We start from the raw sequence: 19921 nt of genomic DNA on the forward strand, positions 1-19921 counted from the left end.
ATAATACACGAATACTAGCTTATTACAAACACATATACCATATTTAACTTAAAAATCTCAGATAAGGGGAGCTAGCTAGCTCCAAGGCTCCGGGTATGTTTGTTGAAGAGTCATAAGCTGGGTTTTAAGGTAAGGGATGTGTATCAGGTGGATCGTAGGATAAAGCTCAGCAGAAAAAACGCATCAATCCTAGACAATTTAACAGTAAGATCATTCTTATTAATACAGATGAAATAATAATTTTAAATATATATATATATATATATATATATATGAAATAATATATAGTTCAAGTACATATATTTTCATTATCCTGTTTAATAGACAAACATCATACTTATTAATATATATGATTAAAATCACTCAATTACGATACTAATGTACTAAATGCAATTAAGTTTATATAATTTGAAATCATTGATTGATAGAAGTAATATCATACAAATTAAATTACTTGCTCAATGCTAAATTTATAAATCATTAATATTTTTTATGACGTTTGAAAAAAAGTGTCAAATAACAGGAAATTACATATTTACATTTAATATAATTATATTGCTTTTAATATTTGAATAAAAAAAACAATACAGTATATATAATAAATGTTAAAGTTGAATCATTATTTTCCAATTAAGTAGTAGAATGCGTACTTTTTACTGAATAGCTTAAATCGATTTACGTGAGAGTGAGTGTGTGAGCCGGGAGAGACTACAGAGACACAATAAACTGTGAGAAATATTGAAATAACAGTATTAATGTTGAGAGGGTCCCATATGGTGTTTTTCTTTTTGCAGTGGGCAGTAGCAAAGTATATCTCATATCATAACAGGCTCCTTCTGGCCCCACACTTCTCTGCACAAACACAGACCCATTCATCTTTCTCTGTCACACACATCATGCCCATGTGCTCTTCTGTTTCTCTATTAACAACTGCTTACACCTGCATGCGCACAAGTCTCAGACACTACATTATTTGACTTTTAACCTCAAAAGTCAACGTAATTAAGCCATTTTGTTTTTTGGTCAAATAGCCTTTCATATAGCCTCCCGGCCTGGGAAATAGCATTTGGGCCCATAATTGTATTTACTCGCACAGGCCCACCACTCATGAACCCAAGAAACAAGTTTGAAGTTTAACATTTGGTCTTGATAAAAAAATAAAGTTTCAAATTTGGTGACGCCTACATACTGATCATTTGATTGTTAAGTTATACGGCAATTTATCAAACTAAGAACCAAAATTCCTATTAAATAAATATTTTATAACCAAATTTTTTATAAAAATAATAATATGAGACCAAACAAAAGAAATTGTGATATTCATGGGTAGAGAAAGGAATCCACTTATTCCAAGTTAGTCTTACACTTATTTTTCTTAACATCAACTTACATATGATACATTGGACAAACATAATATATGTTTAGGGTGCAATGTGGCTTTCTGGTGAGTAGGAATGGGTTATATTGATTTTGGTAGTCAATAGTATATGATATGTGATATCTGATTATGGGAAAGACATTCAGATTCCCACCCTTAGCCGCGTAGATCGTTGTCCCACCAATCCCACCGTCTTTAGATTTTGTTTGTTTATTTATTTTTGCAATGTTCCAAAGTGTTTCTCTTTTCCTTGATACGTCTCCTGCTTGCTTGGCATATGTCTATAGTGTCTCTAGTTTCAACATAGTATAGTTTATTATTGTGCTCCCTACATGTCCATACAAGTTGGGGTTAACTGGGATGTTGCACAGATGTAGCTGTATATGTAAAGGGTTAGTTGGTTTAAACTTAAAAACATACATTAATTATGTATTTTTCTGGATTTTTATAGAAAATTTAATTTCAGTTTGAAAAATAACTACACAAATATTTTTAAAACATAATTCTTAGCTAAAAAGTTTATTAAAAAATTTGAAGAACGAGTTTTAAATTAAATTTTTTTTTAAGAATAACTTCATTTCATCAACTATTTTTCTTGAAGTTAATAATATCATTTCTTAAATTATAATATTGAATTTGGCTTCAATTATAAATATTGATTTTCACTTATTTCTTTTCTTTCTATTCTATTTCTCCTTCACCAAACAGACCTTAAAAAGTATATTTTAGAAAATGAAGTGTAAAATTAAAACAAGCAATTAAAAATAATTATTTTAATTGCATGTAATAAACACTAAATTGTGATGTTAAATACTTAATTGTAGTTTTAATAAAAAAAAAATACAATTCCATACTATTTATGCCTCTTATTTTTTTTAAAAAAAAAACAATCAAGTCTCCCAACAAAATTCGATGCTTAAATTTTGTTGACTCAAAGTGGGCGACTTTAGATGGGATGAACTAGCATGTGGGTCAATTTATTTATTTTGATTTTTTTTTTGTAATTGATAAAATCTTAAATGATAAATTTTGTAGTATATATGTTGCTAATGTTCATTTTAAGGTTAATCATCTATTTTATATTAATTGAGCTTTTTTTTTTTTTTTACTTATTCTCGTTGTGATTGATTCACTTTATTTCACTTCTATTTGTGTGCATTATATGATTTTATTTTATAGTGCAAATGACAATTTTTTTTTAGTTTATGATGATTATGCAACATTTGATTAACTTTATGTACACAACCCTCCAATCTATATGTACACAACATTTGATTAACTTCCTATATTTATGAAACATTCATAAAACAAACATTAAAACATTAAAAGACATTCATTTTATTATATCCATTATTATCATTATTAGCCTATTTCGTGTTGTTACAATTTCTATTATATTGACGAGTATCATAACAGTAGTTAAAGTTAGGAGAAAAGGATGACATCTCACTGAAAAACAATAACTTTTATTTGAGTTTAAAAGTACTTATAAAAGAGTTTACATTTATCTTAACTTGAAGAGATGAGCAAGGACTTGAATGTGTAACCAATCAGGTATGAGAACTTATCTTGCCGCACTCATCTCAACGAATAGGGTAGAGTTTTGTTGTTGTATTGTTTGAATGTTTCTTATATATAACATCTATCAATCAATTTTTTTTCCAGGCATGTGTGTGCAAGATTGTAAAATAGATGTGACTAATTTAAAGAGATATAAAATAAATATGTATACAAATATTTTTTTATAAAGTTCCTTGTTATGTTTTGAAAAGAAAAAAATATACAAAAATAACAGTAGTTAACTTTTAAAAATTGTGATAATGATCTAGATAAACTTTAAAGGATTTCCAAGTCCAGTTGGGTTTGTAAATCGAACCTATTGGTGAATAAGGTGAAGATTCAAAGCAACGTCAAAAGGTATTATATAAAACACTTGCAAAAACAGTCTGATGTATAAATTAATAAATGAACCAGTGGAGAAATAGTATATGGTAAATAAATATATTTGGCAACAATAACAATTGAGTGAGCTTTATTTATAATTATAATGCTAGGATGGAGATGAGTCACAATCTTGACATTCAAATAAAACTATGGTGTAATCTTAATAAAGCGAAGTCTGTTTAACCATTAAATAGTTATAATAATATTCTGTTATTTACAAATTCCAATCAAAGGAATGAAAGCATGCAGTGCAATGATAATGAACTTTTAGTCGGAAGTCACGGCAGTAGCAAGTGGTAACTCTAAATCTTAAGTTTGACAATTTTAATTTTAATAACGGTGTCAAAATAAATTGGCGTCATATTTTGCGCCGGATGATAAGGTGGTGAATTGAGGAGAGGAGGTAGCTAAGAAATAAAAAATTGAGTTGGTACAATAAGGAAAACACTGCTGCGTGTGTCTCACTATGATTTCCCCTCTCCACTTCCCACCATATATGAATATGAGGAGATTAGACAATCAAAATACATAACTATTAGCTAGATATATTCTATTTTGAATAATTGTTGTGTTTTTGTTCTGGTTTCTACTTCTTTTTTTTTTTTAATTGAAGCTATGGAGCCTACAAATACAATAGTCCATAACATATAATTTGACTACAACAACAACACTCCTTAGGGAGACCTTAGGCATAAATTAATTCAAAGAGAGGTCTGCGACTAGTTTTCCTTAGGCTCTAGTGTATCTGTTTTTGGCCATAGTTTATTAAAAGAATCTTTCTTTTATTAACTTTTTCTACGGATTTATTAGAATTTAAAATTCATGTTTACTAAGGGTCTTGGATTTGCTTTATAATAAACTGAATATAATGATAAAATGTTTTATATTAGTTTAGAATCATGCTCTCTCTCTTCTGTCTTGGGCTTTAAATTCTGATGTATCAAAAAAAGTTTAGAATCATGCTATAGTGTCCACTTTAATTCAGAGTAGGTAAATCCTTCCTTAGAACTTTAATGTTAAACCATTTTTAAAATTTTATTAATACTACTAACTAACTAGCAAAAAATCTTGACCCAGATTTTAATTTCTGTCATGGGTTGACGAATGAGATCTGAAGCGCATTAATGATCAATTGTTTTATTGTTAATCAATCACTGTAATGTTGACCCTTGGATCATTTTCCCTTACTCTCATGAACTTCAACTCTCCCCTCTTACTTTGATAATTTGCAATGTAAATTGTCATTTTCTTTCTTCCAAACCAACCACAATGGCGCAAGAGCTTCTTCTTCTGTTGCTGCTGTTCCAATAACGGTGTCGTTTTTCACTTTCTCTGCCAATGTCGAACCTCCCATTCTCAGATTCGTCTCTTCCCTCTCCCTTTTGAGTCCCTTCTATCTCCTCAACTTCTTCTTTCCCCGTCTCAGGTACACTTTGCTTTGCCTTTCTATTTTTTAACCTCAAGTGTTTTATTTCGTTTTCTCGTTTTTTCGTATTTTTTGAATTTCTCCACATTTTCCGCGCTTTCATTTTCGGCGTTTACTTCCATTTTACTTTTTCCTTCCTATGTAGTATGTACTCCGCTTCGCAAAATTCTTGCCCTCCAGAGTTCGTCAATGCTATACTGTTTATAAAAATAAAAAACTATTGCTCGCAATTTCTATTTCTTTAGGTTTCTCGCTAAGAATTACTCTACCATACCTAATTCTTCAACCTTCGTTCATAAGTTAATGTATTCCAAACTTACTTGTTGCTATTGTGCACATTATTACAATGCTGTATCCTTATTGTTTATCTACAATGTGTAATATAGAAAGAGACGAAGTTTTTACCTACATATGTGTACTTTCTGAGCAACTGCCGCTGACATTTTAGTTAACTTCCTTCTGATGTTTTAGTATTTGTATTTTTAACTTTGAAATTTGAGTTATGGTTTATATTTGTCCTTTTTCCTTTGTAATTTATTTGAAAGAAGCAAACACGCTTGTCCTTTGTACACAGGAGAGGAAAATCTCTTCCTAATTGATGATATGGAGCAGTATGAAATACTTGAGCAAATTGGAAAAGGTGCTTTTGGTTCTGCTCTTCTTGTGAAGCATAAGCATGAGAAGAAAAAGTGAGAATTGAACTTATGTTACCTTCTTGTTTTCCCTTTTGGCTTCTATTTCTATTCATTTGAGCCTTTCAACTTGTGAATTATATAGATATGTGCTGAAGAAGATCCGCCTTGCCCGCCAAACAGAGCGCTCTCGTAGGTCTGCACACCTGGAGGTTTGTGCTTAATTGCATTAAAAAAAAATTGACTAACTGAACATCTTGTGTTGTTTTCTTTAATCTCGCTTTCTGTGCTTGTGTTCTGCTACATGGTTCCTGCCTTCGGGCTGCACTTTTTTTGTGCATGTGTGTTCTAGAGGAATTTCATTTTCTAATTGGCTGAAAGAAGTTTCAAACCTCTATGAATTAGGCTGTAAACCTCTGTTTCTCAAAACATTTGATATGAAATATTTTGGTGTATGATTCAGTATATTATTCATTTCTTCTTCTTCTTTTGATCTGTTTAGATGGAGCTCCTCTCCAAATTAAGAAATCCATTTATTGTGGAGTATAAAGATTCATGGGTAGAAAAGGTATGTGACTCTTGAGTTCTACTTCTCTTCACCTCCTCAGTTAATTTCAAGAAGTCAAGATAAGCTTCTATTGGATGATTGCTTTTAAGTCTCTCTACATTTGCACTATAAAATATTTCAAGAAGTTTTAACTCTTGGACTTGATCTTAAGCGATGCTAATATTAGTATATTATTTCATTTGGCTTCATTTGCCTTAATGATATTAAATTGGTGTCACCGATGATGGGTTAGTTTGTATCTTCAATTAATAACATGCACAGTAATTTTGACTAAAGACCAAGTAATATAACTTTGTTATTAGTTAAGATTTAAGTTTATTCTCTATTTTGGATAATTACTTTGGTTATTTCTTTTTATTATTACAGTTTTTCTTTATTGTTGATGGATGACATATTAACCTAACTTCCTTCTCAGGGTTGCTATGTGTGCATTATTATAGGTTATTGTAAAGGTGGAGACATGTAAGTTTCTTTTCTCAGGTTTTTACTAGTTTACTCTCTATGGTTCTGTATTCTTTCACTTGGTTATTTTAATAAATTGGGTTGTTAATATTGTTTTAAATATATCATTGATGAAACATAGGGCGGAAGCTATAAAGAAAGCTAGTGGTGTTATGTTTCCTGAGGAGGTTATGCCTGATTTTTTTTCCTTGCAGAAATTATAAATTTTTATGTCTGATTTCCCCTTTCAGACATGAATATTCTTCTTTGAATAAAGAAGATAACATTTATTTTGGATATTTAAAATCTAATATGGTTATCTGTCTGCAGAAACTATGTAAATGGCTTGTTCAACTTCTTATGGCACTTGATTACTTGCATGTGAACCATATTCTTCATCGCGATGTCAAGGTTAGCTACAGAATCTTCTTTGTGCTTAGTGACGACATTCCTATTTCTATCTAATTTCCTTCAAGCAAAATATATTAATGAGAATTACATGATTCTATCAGTGTTCAAATATATTCTTGACAAAAAATCATGACATACGCCTCGGTAAGTTATTCAATTGTTTCTTTAAATAAAGCATAGTTGCATAGATGGTTAAAATTTAGCTTATGAGTGATCAATGATGAATCAGGTGATTTTGGACTTGCCAAAATGTTGACTTCAGATGATCTAACTTCCTCTGTAAGAAATATTTAATCTAAGAACTGAGTTTGCCTTCCGAATTCTAACTTTTTGAAGATCATCATCAATAATGTCTTGTAACTTAGGTTGTGGGAACTCCTAGCTACATGTGCCCTGAGCTTCTTGCTGATATACCTTATGGCTCTAAATCGGATATTTGGTCCTTGGGTAAGTACTCATATATTATGGTTATTTTTGCAATCTTGCTTGATAAGTTTTTTCCATTATCTAGTTGATTGTGTATTCGTGATCTCTGAAATTGGTTGTTCAGGATGTTGTATATACGAAATGACCTCACTTAAGCCTGCATTCAAAGCATTTGTAAGTTTTCTTCTATAATCAGAAGTTTTTTTTTTCTTTTGTATCTCATCTTTGAAAAGATTTAATACTTTCATTGCTGTTGTCATATTACCGATTTTCTGTTTATTATCAATCAGATAAGTAAATTTTATCAACTGTATAGTTTGTTATGCATGTTCATGTATGCTGTATGCACATTATAAGTATTAAGTTGTTTAAATATGTTAGATTTCATCTTAAAACCAATTGACATTAAGTGAAGTTGTCCGAAAAATATATAAGCTGCACTTCAAGAATTGAGGTAGGCGATGTGGAACCTTCCAACAAAATTTACTCTATTAATTTTTAAATCAGTGGTTATAACTCTGCATTTTATTTTCTAAATTCTGTTCGCACTATAGCAGCCTAATCCTGTTATATTACCTATATTTTTTTAACATGTTTTTGTGTTTTATGGACTGACCAATACATTCAAATCCTAAAGATTTTCTGTCTGATTTGATATATTTTGAACTTGTGTCTTTTTTTTTGTTATGACTTTCTTAATTGATAATCAGCTGCACTTGTCTAGCTGCATGGCTATACATAATTACATATATTATCTCTCAAAGGCTTGAAAACTACTTGCATTTACTGCTTTTATATATTTTCGACAAACATTGCTTTTTATTAAATTATATTTGTCTTTCAATTTTTTCAAACAGGATATACAAGCCCTGATTAACAAGATCAATAAGTCCATAGTGGCCCCATTGCCAACAAAATATTCTGGGTCATTGTAAGTCCTTGTTCTTTTGTCACGTAGTTACTTTGGCTTATATATTTAGTTATTAGTTGCTTTTTCATGTCTTAATGCTGTTAAGTTTGGAATTTTTATTGGCCTAATGCCTAAAATAGTCCTAATTAACAGCTTTAGTCAAGGCAAAGCTCATTGAAAGTGGGATTTCTTGTAAATTTATGGCAATAAATTAGTTATATTATGAACTGTATGATTGCTCTAATAATTTTTTATTTCACTTTTGGCAGTCGAGGTCTTGTTAAAAGCATGCTGCGGAAAAATCCAGAGCTTAGACCTAGTGTATGTATAAAAATTCTCTTCTGACCTGGAATAATTCTATGCAATTTAATGGTGCAGCATCTAGTACCGTGTATCATTTTGGAGATGGGTTGGGTTGATGATGGATTCTACATTAAACATTAATGAAAATTTTATTTTATATGTTAACTAGAATTTTACCTATTCTCCATTCATGTGAACATATCTTCCACTGTGCAAAAGAATAATTCTAATTTCTTCATTAAATCAATAAAAAACATGTCACTTACATGGGCAGATAGGCATCTTGATGAGTAAAGAAGTGCTTAAACGTTTGTAATATTTTAAACAAGTCTGCGGAAATTTAATAAACTTTGTAATAAGTAATTCTACATTATGAGAATTAGATTTAATTTGTTTGGATAGATTTACTGAGTGACAGAAATTGGGAAAAAACTGGTCAGGTGCCCAGTTCATTCAACCTAGAAGACCAAATGGCCACAGCACTAGTCAAATTGATCTAAAACCAGTGTAGAACATTTTTTTTTTTTTGTATTTTAGAAATATTTTTAATTAAAAAATTATGTTTTCAGCAAAATAGAACCTCACACATGAAGTCCATATATAGATTGTTACTACCTCCGGTCCTATTACAAATCATCAAGACTAAGGAAAGTGGTGGTTACATTTAATACTACCATAAATTTAAATTTTATTTCAAAAATGTCCTTAAGTTTAAATGTTGTAAGTGATTGTCTCATTTAATGTTAATACTCATAGTCCAATGAGTGAGTGTCTAGTAAATAGAGTTAGCAATAAATTAAGGGTATAAAAGACATTTAACTCTGAATAAGTTTGAAAACTGATCATTGTTGCTTATAATTAGGACCAAAGAAAAATACCATCTGTTGCTTATATATAGAACTTGAGGTAGTATTATTTAGTCTCACATGAGGCAAACACAGATGGTTATTACTATTTTTTATTTTTTTTGTAGGATTTGATTCGATCATTTTACGCTAATTTAAATTTTGTTTGCTAACTTGGTTTCTCATAATTTTATATTTATTTGTTATATAATATGTTTTAAATATTAAATATATATACTTAATTAAAGTTAGACTTAGACCAATGAATCATGAATTAGGTACTATCTTTGTCTCTTCAATGACCGATCTGGCTTTTAAACGATGCCTTGTGAGTTTGGAGACATATTATAAAATGACATTAGTTGTGTGAAGGGGTCCTCTGTAACCATGCTATCTTTCTTATTTCTTTCATGTACTTCTGGATGCAGGCTGCAGAGCTACTTGGGCACCATCATCTTCAGCCTTATGTTCTTAAGGTCCATCTCAAAATCAATAGCCCAAGGCGAAGTACATTGCCAGAATCCAACTACATGAAGAAAACTAGATTTTTGAAGTCTGAAGATGATCATGTTTCCCTCTCTGGGAATAAGTGGCATTCTTTTAGCTATGATCGGACTTTAAATCCTAGTGTATCAGGAGCAGAGCAAGATTCTCTATGCTCTACGCTAGAGATTGATTGTACTCCTGATAATTTAAATCAAAGATTTGCTGAACTTTCTGTTGGAGACAACCCCGATGTAAAGTCACTCCATAAGCCAGCTGTTTCCAGAACTTCTATTAATGCCAAGACTCCTAGATTAGCTGCATCAAAAGCTTCTGCCACCCCCAAGAAATCAATGGTATTCTCAAAGAATCATAAGACGGTAAGCCAAGCTGGAATCAATCAATTTTTAATGTTTGCCACATGGTAATGAACAAACTTAAGCATGTGACCTCTGTTGAGTGGGTTTCTTTACAACTCTTGCAGGTTTAATGGTATTATTCAATTAAGAATTTTTTATGTCTGACTTTCTGAAGTCCATGGTTGCAGCTTCCTGTTTCATACAATACGAAAGAACCTGTCCATACAACTCGCAGAGCATCATTGCCATTCCCAAGAAGTTGTGCCATACAGCAGCCTCCTCGCAGGCCCAGTATTGGTTTACTTGACCATGTAAATTCACCAAATATTTCAGTTAACTCTCCCCGTATTGATAGGATAGCAGAATTCCCATTAGCATCATATGAAGATCAATTGTTTCCCATCAATAGATCTTCTCCAAACTCGGCACAGGGTTCCGCAGGCTCTCCTTGTGGCAATGATTCAACTTTGATAGACAAATGCACAATCAAGGTATGTGACACATCCTATGTTAGGCCAGGATGTACGGATGCTTGGCAGGGAATCAAGCGCAGCAGGTTCAAGAAAAATGATGAGGATAAAAGTGGCTCATCTGATCAAAATGCAACTACTGGAGCATCAAGCCACAACTCTTCAGACTTGCGCCGCCGACAGTTTGATACATCGTCATTCCGACAAAGGGCTGAGGCCTTAGAAGGCTTGCTTGAATTTAGTGCAAGATTACTACAGCAGGAAAGGTATGGAGAACTAGGAGTTTTATTAAAACCGTTTGGGCCAGGGAAAGCTTCCCCGAGGGAAACTGCCATTTGGTTGAGCAAGAGTTTAAAGGAGAACACTTTTTCAGCAGGGAACAATTCACCTAAACTGCTGTAATATCTCATATAGTCATGTTTGTAGAGTTCGGTGTTTCTTCTCACACTTACATTTAGAAAGCTGATTTTTATAGGTAACTACGTTTTTCCATTTACCCACCTCTTTACTGAACAATGATATAACTCACTTTAAATCAGATGAATGAGAAAGACGATAGATCTTTTCACTGACTTGATAACATTACTTATCTGACCAGAGTAATTAACTTAAATGATATATTTTTATAAGACACCGATGTAATGTTTGCTATCTAATAAGAATTAGAGTTTTACGTTGGTAATCCATAAAATAATTTTTTTTACGAAAGATGAGCATAAGTTGCCAAAGTATAACTCGAATTTTGTACTAAGTTTTAACCTTTAATAAATGATTATCGATCTAGCATCCCACCATGCACAACGGTTTTGCTGCGAAGTACAGGTAGATGGGTGATGCAATTGCGTTGCTCAAACTCAGAAGGGTTACAAGGCATTTTATAGTAATACATGACTTATGCATTAGGTTCAAAATTGAATTACTAGCTTGTTCTGTAACCCATAAGGAGAACTCAATAATAGGAATCAGTAGTAACCGAGCTGCTGCCAAAGGAATTGCGCCTGCTGTCGTTCGTTGACCCATGAAAATTGATAACCCAATGGTCCATGCTTCCATGATCGAAGCGTAACGAGTTTGAGAACAGATTTTGTCTTGGACCATTCAATGGTGATTCCACAGACTTGCCTTTGTGCCTTGTTCCCCGTATTGGTCGTTGTCTTGGTTCACTCTGCGACCTTGCTTTAGCCCTTGAAGATTCTGTCTTGTTCATGTAATTTGGTGACAGTGATTGGCCGTGAGGCACTGAATGGCGCTGAGAAGTTGACAAGGCAATTGTCGTTGGGTTAAATTCAGACATGGATCGGTAGTTTTCTAGGCTGTTTGGTTCTATGATTAGAGTTTTCTTGTATTGGTTTTCTCGTTTAGAAACAACCGGCACATGCTTGGAATAGTATGTCATGGAATCACGCTCTCTGCCCTTAACATATGAACCATCTAGTGGGCCACTTCTGCTTTTCAAAACCTCCAACATTTCTTCCACACTCATATGGTTTGAATCCTATACACAATAGCTATATTATAGGCATTATCAAGAATGCAGGATAACTGAAAATTAACCAAAATTTCAATAGGATTTACTAGTTCTAAAATGAACATAATGGTTTTATTACTTGAATAAGCATGTTATGTCAATCTTCAGATGATAAAATAGAGATATTTTGGAGAGTCTAAATCTTACTTTATTTTCTTCTGTTATGAGATCAGTGGAGTATGGAACTTGTCTATGTTGCGGAGGCGATTGTTGTCGGAGGAGGTTTGCTTCCTCTGCCATCTGAACTCTGTGAATTCGGGCTCTAACTTGTATGGCCATCAACGCATGCATTCCACGCAGTGTAGCAGTTGTTTGTTTCCTTACAAGGTGACCCCTCACTAGTGCCTGTAACTTGACTAATCCCCTTAAAGCATGCAATGCTCTCCTTGCCTGAAAATTTACATGTAGAGCTCCAAATGTTTTGAGTCCAGGACTATTTAAATGTAAGGATACAACATTATGATTATCAAAGGAGAAACCATAAAGTATTTGAAAAAAGAAATTCATACCAAATAAGAGCGAAAGCTAGCCTGAATCTTTGTAGCGGCTTTGTTTTTATCTTTAGAAGGCTTTGCTAATGGTTTTGGAAGACGCCTTGGAGTCTTGGTTTCCAACAAGGCTTGTATTTGAAGTTTTGCAGAGTCAGCTGAGTCAAATGATCTGGAAAATTTATGCCCTGCTCCTGTTAGTTTTCCGAAGCTCCATCTGCGCTTCACTTTGGGACTCACAATCAGACTCCCTGTGTTGCCACTCTTATCCTCGCTGCAGAATGCATCGATCTTCTTTATTTTATCTTCTTTTTTCCCTAGTAGGAAGTTTCTGATCCATTTGCTGGCCTTCCCCATTTCTTGTTTTCTTCAATAACACCACTTAATGAATATATTAGTTTCAATCTCATCTCACTTCACACACGTGGATTATATACCCTGCATTCTTCTACTGTTCTACTTGTTCACCATAACCCTTTCTGTTCTGGGTGCTTCTGCTTCTATTTAACTAGTCATTGCTGGCTTTGGCCTGCAAAGTTTTCTCTGTTAAAGCCATTTGGCACTTGCCACCCTCCTGGAGCTTCCCAAATATCATTCAACATTGCCTCAGCCTGATCGTCAAGAGCTGTAAATTTTTCTGACTTCAGTAATATTTAGGGGACCATGCAGTGAAAATTAAAAAAAAAAAATCTTTTTCTTTTTTTTTTAATCAGGATCAACTAGCTGATTAGCGGAGTACATTCATATATTCAATGACAGTGCCTCTCTATAGAAATAAGAAGGTAGAAACGTCACTGGTTTTATAACATTTTTTTTGCTCCTTTGAGGCTTAATCCGGGATTCAAGGGCCATGAATGGCTTGCACGCAAGTGTCAAGGCTACAAAGATCTTAAGAAAAACAATTAATATGATAGTAATTTTTATTTTATCAATGTCTATCCATGGAGAAATTATTGTATGGTTTGGACCATTATATTTTAACAGAATTTCTCTGACATGATCGAATTTTATTATCTCTTTGTAAATTAAAAATTTCAGCAATGTATCATTCAAAGAGTGACCAGAATCATACATGCATGGTGGTTTTAAAACATATAATAACTTCTCCAATCCGTGATAAATGATAAATTTGAGAAAGGTGATCAACCATCAGAAGTTAATGTTGAAGATAAATAAATTAACACAAATTACTTAATAGTGTGTTTGGAAAACAATGAGAACCGATTCTTATCAAAATAATGGTGTCAGCATAAAAAAATAAAAGCATATATTTGTTCTTTTGCTTTAAACGTGTTCCACTGAATAATTTTTTTTTACAATGCTCTACTCCCCCAAACACGCAATAAGTAGGTGTGTGTTGACTTTGAATTCATCTCTAGTAACTCATGTGTGGTATTTGAAACCTCTTTCTAGTTATATTGTAAATCTTTTAAATAAATCTCTAAAGGAATTAAAAAGTCAAAGTATTGGAATGTGTGATTTGATAAAAAAAATTATTGTACAGATTTCGAATGAGAAACTCTCATTTCTTTTCATTTAATTAGGATGACCCGACATGTCTCTTAGAATGAGTAACATAAAACTTAGAATTATGGAAATTAGAATATTTCAAGAGCCTTTCACTTCAACTGATTATAAGAAATAGAGTTAATATTTAGTTAATACAACGTGGATGAAGAAAAGAAAGACATTAGAAAAAGAGTAAGCAAATAACGCACTCGATTTGTTATCTAATTAGTATGCTGTTGTACCTTTCCTTTTCGTTTTTTTATTTCCGGTTCTCTGTATCCTCTTTCTCAACTAATTCTGACATCCATATCACCAAAAAAACAATAGTTCGAGTTATTTTTTATATCTTTGTCATCCAGTTCAACATTCAACATGTGGATGTCCTTTTCCATAATATACATTTTTCATTAAATATGTGTTACAGAATTTTGAATAAATATTTACATGTCATCATTTAATTAGGAAACTTGACAGCGAGAATATATGTAAGAAATTTGTTCTTAAAATAATAATAATAATAAAACAAGTAGTCCTTGGCTAGTTGGCTTACTTTTCATGTTTTAAGGAAACAAGTTGAGGAAGGGAAAAAATGTTGATACTACTACTCGTACGTGTTTAAAATTTAGATTATGGATGTTTTATTTTATTTTTTTAAATGAAAATATTTTTTATAAGATAAGAAATTTTTTGCAACTTATGATTAATTTATAATAACTTTTTTAAAAAAATTATTCTAAATTAATTATTTTAAATACACATAAAAAATCACGAACCGTTTTGGACTCTTCGGACAATTTTAGGCTCAGGACGGGCTTAAAAAACTCTAAAGCCGATCTTAGATCCAAGTAAATTAAATTAAAAACAAGTTAAGCAAAAGTTTATGCATTTGTACATCGCAGTTCTTTTGATAAGGACTTGATCTAAGATCAATCAAGTCTATCATAGGGTAAGTGTGGGTTTGGATCAACATTCAAAATACATGTAATCGAACAAATTTACGTCAATATGAGTAAATTGCGCAAAAATAATATGCAATGCTTAAATCCTATTCCTTACTTAAAGAAGAATGTACTAAATGAATTACTATAAATATAATATAAGATATGGTTTAACTTTTAACACAGAAAAAAGCATGTTTTATATTAGACTAGTAGTTAAAAAAATAATTTTTGACTCAAAATGCATTAAATTACATATTATTAGAATTACATTTCTATTTTTTAAATCATCATTACTATTATTATTTTAATAATAAATCCAATGACCCAATCTCATTGAATTGTTTCAGATCAAACTACATATTTAAACAAGGACAAATTCAATTCAAATCGAATGAATTAAAATTGATCGGATCAAATGAAAAAATTACTGATTCAATTCAATTCGACTTGTGTTGACTCCTACTTTTACATAAATGATTATCCTGCTCATTATAATGAGAGCTTTGATTACATTTTTGTTCTAACTATATATATATATATATATATATATATATTTTTTTTTTTTTTTTTTTTTGTGGAAAAAACGAATGAAATGTTATAGCTTGATATTGGGTGTATTGTATGGATGGTGCCTGAAGCGAGAAAACACATAATGCTGCTCAATTTCTGTGAATGTAAAAAATATAAAAAAGTATACTTTTCTTATTAGTTAACAAAATGTGGCTGTAGTTTAGTGGTGAGAATTCCACGTTGTGGCCGTGGAGACCTGGGCTCGAATCCCAGCAGCCACAATGACATCTTTTTAAACTTCAAACATTTTTTATTTATTTTTAATCTTGGCACATAGTAGTATATAACTCCTATATTTTTATCATTAAACAAATTTTTATCAGGACACAACTATAAACAGCACAACAGTGCGAAATATGAATAGTGATGAAATAGAATTTGTTTAGATTGGACTTGCTACCTCGATTGTTTTCAAGCTTTGAACTAAATTAAATGGACACAGTCCTTATGCTCATAAAATATTAATACTTAGAAAGCAGAAAAACAAGTTAAATTGACTTAATTTTTTTCTCCATCCACATTTTTGTGTAAAAATAAGTTTCATTACTCACCGGCGGAGATGAGTGTATTGTGCATAATGTAGTAGTGTATAGATATAGACCATAGAAATTGCAAAATCCAAATAACGCAATAATTATTATTATTCCACTGAAAACAAAAATAATACAGAGACAAGAATGAGAAGAAGAAGAAGAAACGAATTACTTCAGAGTCTCACTTGGCCTTGACTTCAACGCCAGATTTGCCAGCGATGATGACAGAAGTGGCCATGTTGAGGAACAAGCCATGCTCGACGACGCCTTCCAGAGCGGAAATTTCAGCGCCTGCGGCCAATGCATCCCTAATTGGAGTCTTGAAGTACAAATCCACGATGTAATTGGAATTATCGGTGACGTAGGGTTTCCCACTCTCCTCCAATCTCAATTTTGCTTCCACACCTTCTTCCTTGAAAAGCTCCTGAAGCCGATCCAGATTGTACTTCCAGCAGAACTGGACCACCTCCACCGGCATGGCCAGCCCGCTTCCGCCGAGGCCGTCCACGAGCTTGGTGTCGTCGACGACCACGACGAACTTGTCGGAGGCGGCCTCGACCATCTTCTCGCGGAGGAGGGCGCCGCCGCGGCCTTTGACGAGGTTGAGGTCGGGGTCGACCTCGTCGGCGCCGTCGATGGCGAGATCGAGGCGGGGGTTGTCGTCGAGGACGGAGAGGGGGATGCCGAGGGAGCGGGCCTGCTCCTCCGTGCGTTTGGAGGTGGGGACACCGACGATGTCGGAGAGTTGGCCGGAGGCGAGAAGGGCGCCAAGCTTGGCGACGACGAAGGCAGCAGTGGAGCCGGTGCCCAGGCCGAGGACCATGCCGCTCTTGACGGACTCCACGGCCTTGTCGGCGGCGAGTCTCTTGAGGTCGTCCTGGGTGAGGGTGATGGCGCGGATGGCGGGGAGGGAGTGGGGTGGAGTGCGCAGTTTAAGGGAGTTAGGGGTGCGTAGAATAAGGCGCGTGGAGGCGTTGTGGTGTGCGGAAGAGAGAGATGGGGGAGAGGAGAGGGATAAGGAAGCCATTGATGATTATGGTAAGAGAAAACAGTAGAGCCACACCCCACCCAGGTTTGATGCTTTATGTTTGGCCCTTTTTTATTACTTTATCTCTTTGCTTTCAACACAAAGTTGGGTGGATATTCCTTTTCCATCCTCCTCATTCATTCACCTACTTATTTTTCTTCTTTTCTCCTCTTATCCTTAAATAGGAACAAATTTAACTTTTCTTTTTTTTATAAAAAAAACTCCTCCATTAATTGTTCATTCTTTGTTATTAATAAAAAAATTCATTAAGTAACTAAAAGATAAAAAATTAAGTTAAAAACTAATCTTCATCTCTTTATCTCATCAAGTCCGTGATTTTAATCTCTTATTTTTTAACGGAGACATCTAATCTCTCACTTTTAAAAAATCCATAATTTTAGTCTTTATTTATTAATTTTAGACTTGATTATGTATTTTTTTATTCTTTTCTTAATAAATTAAATTTATTTTTAATAAATTATGTATTAAAAAAAACTCCTCCATTAATTTTTCATTCTTTTTTATTAATAAAAAAATCCATTAAGTAACTAAAAGATAAAAAAGTAATCTTCATCTCCTTATTTCATTAAATCAGCATTGATTTTAGTCTCTTATTTTTTAATGGAGACATCTAATCTCTCACTTTTAAAAAATCTATAATTTTAATCTATATTTATCAATTTCAGACTTGATTATGTATTTTTTTTATTCTTTTCTTAATAAATTAATTTTTTCATCAATTAAATAATTTAAAAATAAACTTTTATCATGTAGATAATAAATAAATACATGTTATTTAATGTTTATAAAATACATAGATCAACGTTTAAAATTAGACAAAATGAATAAAATTATAAATTTTAAAAAAATGAGAGACGAAATATCTCAATTAAAAATTAAGGATTAAAATTGTGAATTTTGTAAAAATGGAAAAAAAATGTCTATATTAAAAATAAGGAGGCTAAAATAAAAAATTTCAGAAAATAAGGAGAGAGAAATTGTAATTTAAAAAGTTGATAAAAACATAAAAAAAAGGTTTAATTAACCATTTAGTCCATATAGTTTCGAAACTTATCTAATTTAGTCCCTATAGTTAATAAGTGACTTTTTTAGTCCATTTAGTTTACCATTTAATTCCCGATAGATTTTTGCCGTTAAATTAGTGTTGCCGATCGTCCTTACCCGGAGCTCCCTCTCTTCTGGGAGGCCTCCGCCTTGCAACGGGTACTTCTACCCCCACCCTGCCGTCGACCTCTCCGACACATGCAAAGGTGAGAAATGAAGAGAAAGGTTTTGATGGCACGGTGTTCGGCGGAATTTTTTATTTGAGACAGCACTCAATGATGATGACAAATATTTTGTTTCTTTTCATCCCCATGGCTGCTCCCCTCCATCTCATTTTCACCATAGATCTATTTGTTGTTGTTGGAATCAAATAAGGACTCGAGGTTTATACGTGGTTGAGGGGTGGTTGCAACCATTTGTTGACGGCGTTGAAAGAATAGATCTATGGTGAAAATGAGATGGAGGGGAGCGATGACGGAGATGAAAAGAAACAAAAACGTTTGTCATCATCGTTGAGTGTTATGTCTCAAACAGAAAACTTCGTCGTACACTGTGTCGTCAAAACCTTCCTCTCCATTTCTCTCCTTTGCATGTGTCGGAGAGGTTGACGACAATGCCGATTTTGCAGCGAGCGCTCGCAGTGAGGGTGGGGTGGAAGTGCAGTATCCGTCACAAGGCGGGGACCTCTCGAAAGAGAGGGAGCTCCGGGAAGAACGATCGATAATGACAATTTAACGATGTTAAACAATTTTAACGATAGAGACTTATTGAAAATTAAATGGTAAACAATAGGAACTAAAAAAAACACTTATTAACTATAAGGATTAAATTGAATAAGTCTGACAACTATAGGGATTAAATGGGTAATTAAACCTAAAAAAATATCTATTCCAATAACTTTTTTTATAATTCTTTAACCAATGCTGTAGGTAGCGTGACTACCGGTTAACATTTAATAAAAACTAAAAAGTCGCGCACTAATGGTGGTATTCTATTTTTTACATAATTTTTATTAAGATTACGATTTTTTTTAACATTAGTTAATTTTATAATTTTTATCTAAATCTAATATTTTATGTCTTGAATTAGTTGGAAAAATATTTCAAAATTGAAAATAATAGTTATTTCGAATAGAAAATATTGACCCAAATTTTAAAGATAAAAGATGATAATGAATGTTTTAAAAGATTAATAAAAAATTAAAACAAATTTTCTTAAAAAGATAAAAAATATATATATATATATTTTAGCTTTTTTTAAAATGTAAATTATGCATCTATATTGTACGCTGTATAAATTAAAATATTAGTTATAAAATAATTTGTTACATATTCAATGTTACTATATCATTATTTTTTTTACTGAGCTATATCATTATTTATAAACTATGTTATCATGCTATTCTTATATTGTATTATAATAATAGAATACAGTTAAGGAAACATAATTTAATAAATTAATAGTCAAAATAAAAATTAAAATATTGACTATTAATTTAGTATGTGTGTTATCATATCATGAAACTATATAATCCAAATCAAATAAGATATATCTAAATGATTATTTAGTACGTACACATGAAAAAAAAATTAAACAAAGTACACAAATTATCATATAATATAGAAATTTATCATACTCTTATCTTACATTTATTTAATTTTTAT

The 19921-nt window shown here is 32.4% G+C and overlaps 3 protein-coding genes and 1 non-coding gene across 5 annotated transcripts; 2 read left to right on the top strand and 2 right to left on the bottom strand.

Annotated features, from left to right (window-relative positions):
* The first annotated feature begins 4020 nt into the window (after positions 1-4020).
* LOC100796515 (serine/threonine-protein kinase Nek2) lies at positions 4021-11168 on the top strand. Of its 2 annotated transcripts, none has more exons than XM_041014231.1 (15): positions 4021-4312; positions 5323-5437; positions 5526-5592; positions 5883-5948; positions 6364-6410; positions 6532-6577; positions 6720-6800; positions 6902-6944; positions 7030-7079; positions 7166-7247; positions 7351-7400; positions 8084-8157; positions 8406-8457; positions 9713-10147; positions 10315-11168. In XM_041014231.1, the coding sequence occupies exons 2-15, from the start codon at positions 5352-5354 to the stop codon at positions 10996-10998; spliced, it is 1863 nt and encodes a 620-aa protein (XP_040870165.1). In that variant the 5' UTR covers positions 4021-4312; positions 5323-5351; the 3' UTR covers positions 10999-11168. The 2 variants fall into 2 exon arrangements, with proteins under 2 accessions (XP_040870165.1, XP_006577281.1); XM_006577218.4 differs by lacking the exon at positions 4021-4312 and adding an exon at positions 4327-4748.
* A 146-nt stretch (positions 11169-11314) lies between these two features.
* On the bottom strand, positions 11315-13356 carry IQD8 (protein IQ-DOMAIN 8). The gene is made up of 3 exons (XM_014774020.2): positions 12634-13356; positions 12272-12514; positions 11315-12091 (listed from the first exon to the last, which is right to left on the bottom strand). Exons 1-3 carry the CDS (start codon positions 12967-12969, stop codon positions 11546-11548), a joined length of 1125 nt encoding a protein of 374 aa, XP_014629506.1. The 5' UTR covers positions 12970-13356; the 3' UTR covers positions 11315-11545.
* A 2425-nt stretch (positions 13357-15781) lies between these two features.
* Positions 15782-15853, top strand: TRNAH-GUG (transfer RNA histidin (anticodon GUG)). The gene has a single exon. It is a non-coding gene; the product is annotated as a tRNA-His (tRNA).
* A 349-nt stretch (positions 15854-16202) lies between these two features.
* LOC100792666 (probable ribose-5-phosphate isomerase) lies at positions 16203-17332 on the bottom strand. The gene has a single exon (NM_001317524.2). It carries the CDS (start codon positions 17190-17192, stop codon positions 16347-16349), a length of 846 nt encoding a protein of 281 aa, NP_001304453.2. The 5' UTR covers positions 17193-17332; the 3' UTR covers positions 16203-16346.
* Between the last annotated feature and the right edge of the window lie 2589 nt (positions 17333-19921).

The sequence above is a fragment of the Glycine max genome, chromosome 3, assembly GCF_000004515.6.
Source record: "Glycine max cultivar Williams 82 chromosome 3, Glycine_max_v4.0, whole genome shotgun sequence".
NCBI classification, from domain to species: domain Eukaryota; kingdom Viridiplantae; phylum Streptophyta; class Magnoliopsida; order Fabales; family Fabaceae; genus Glycine; species Glycine max.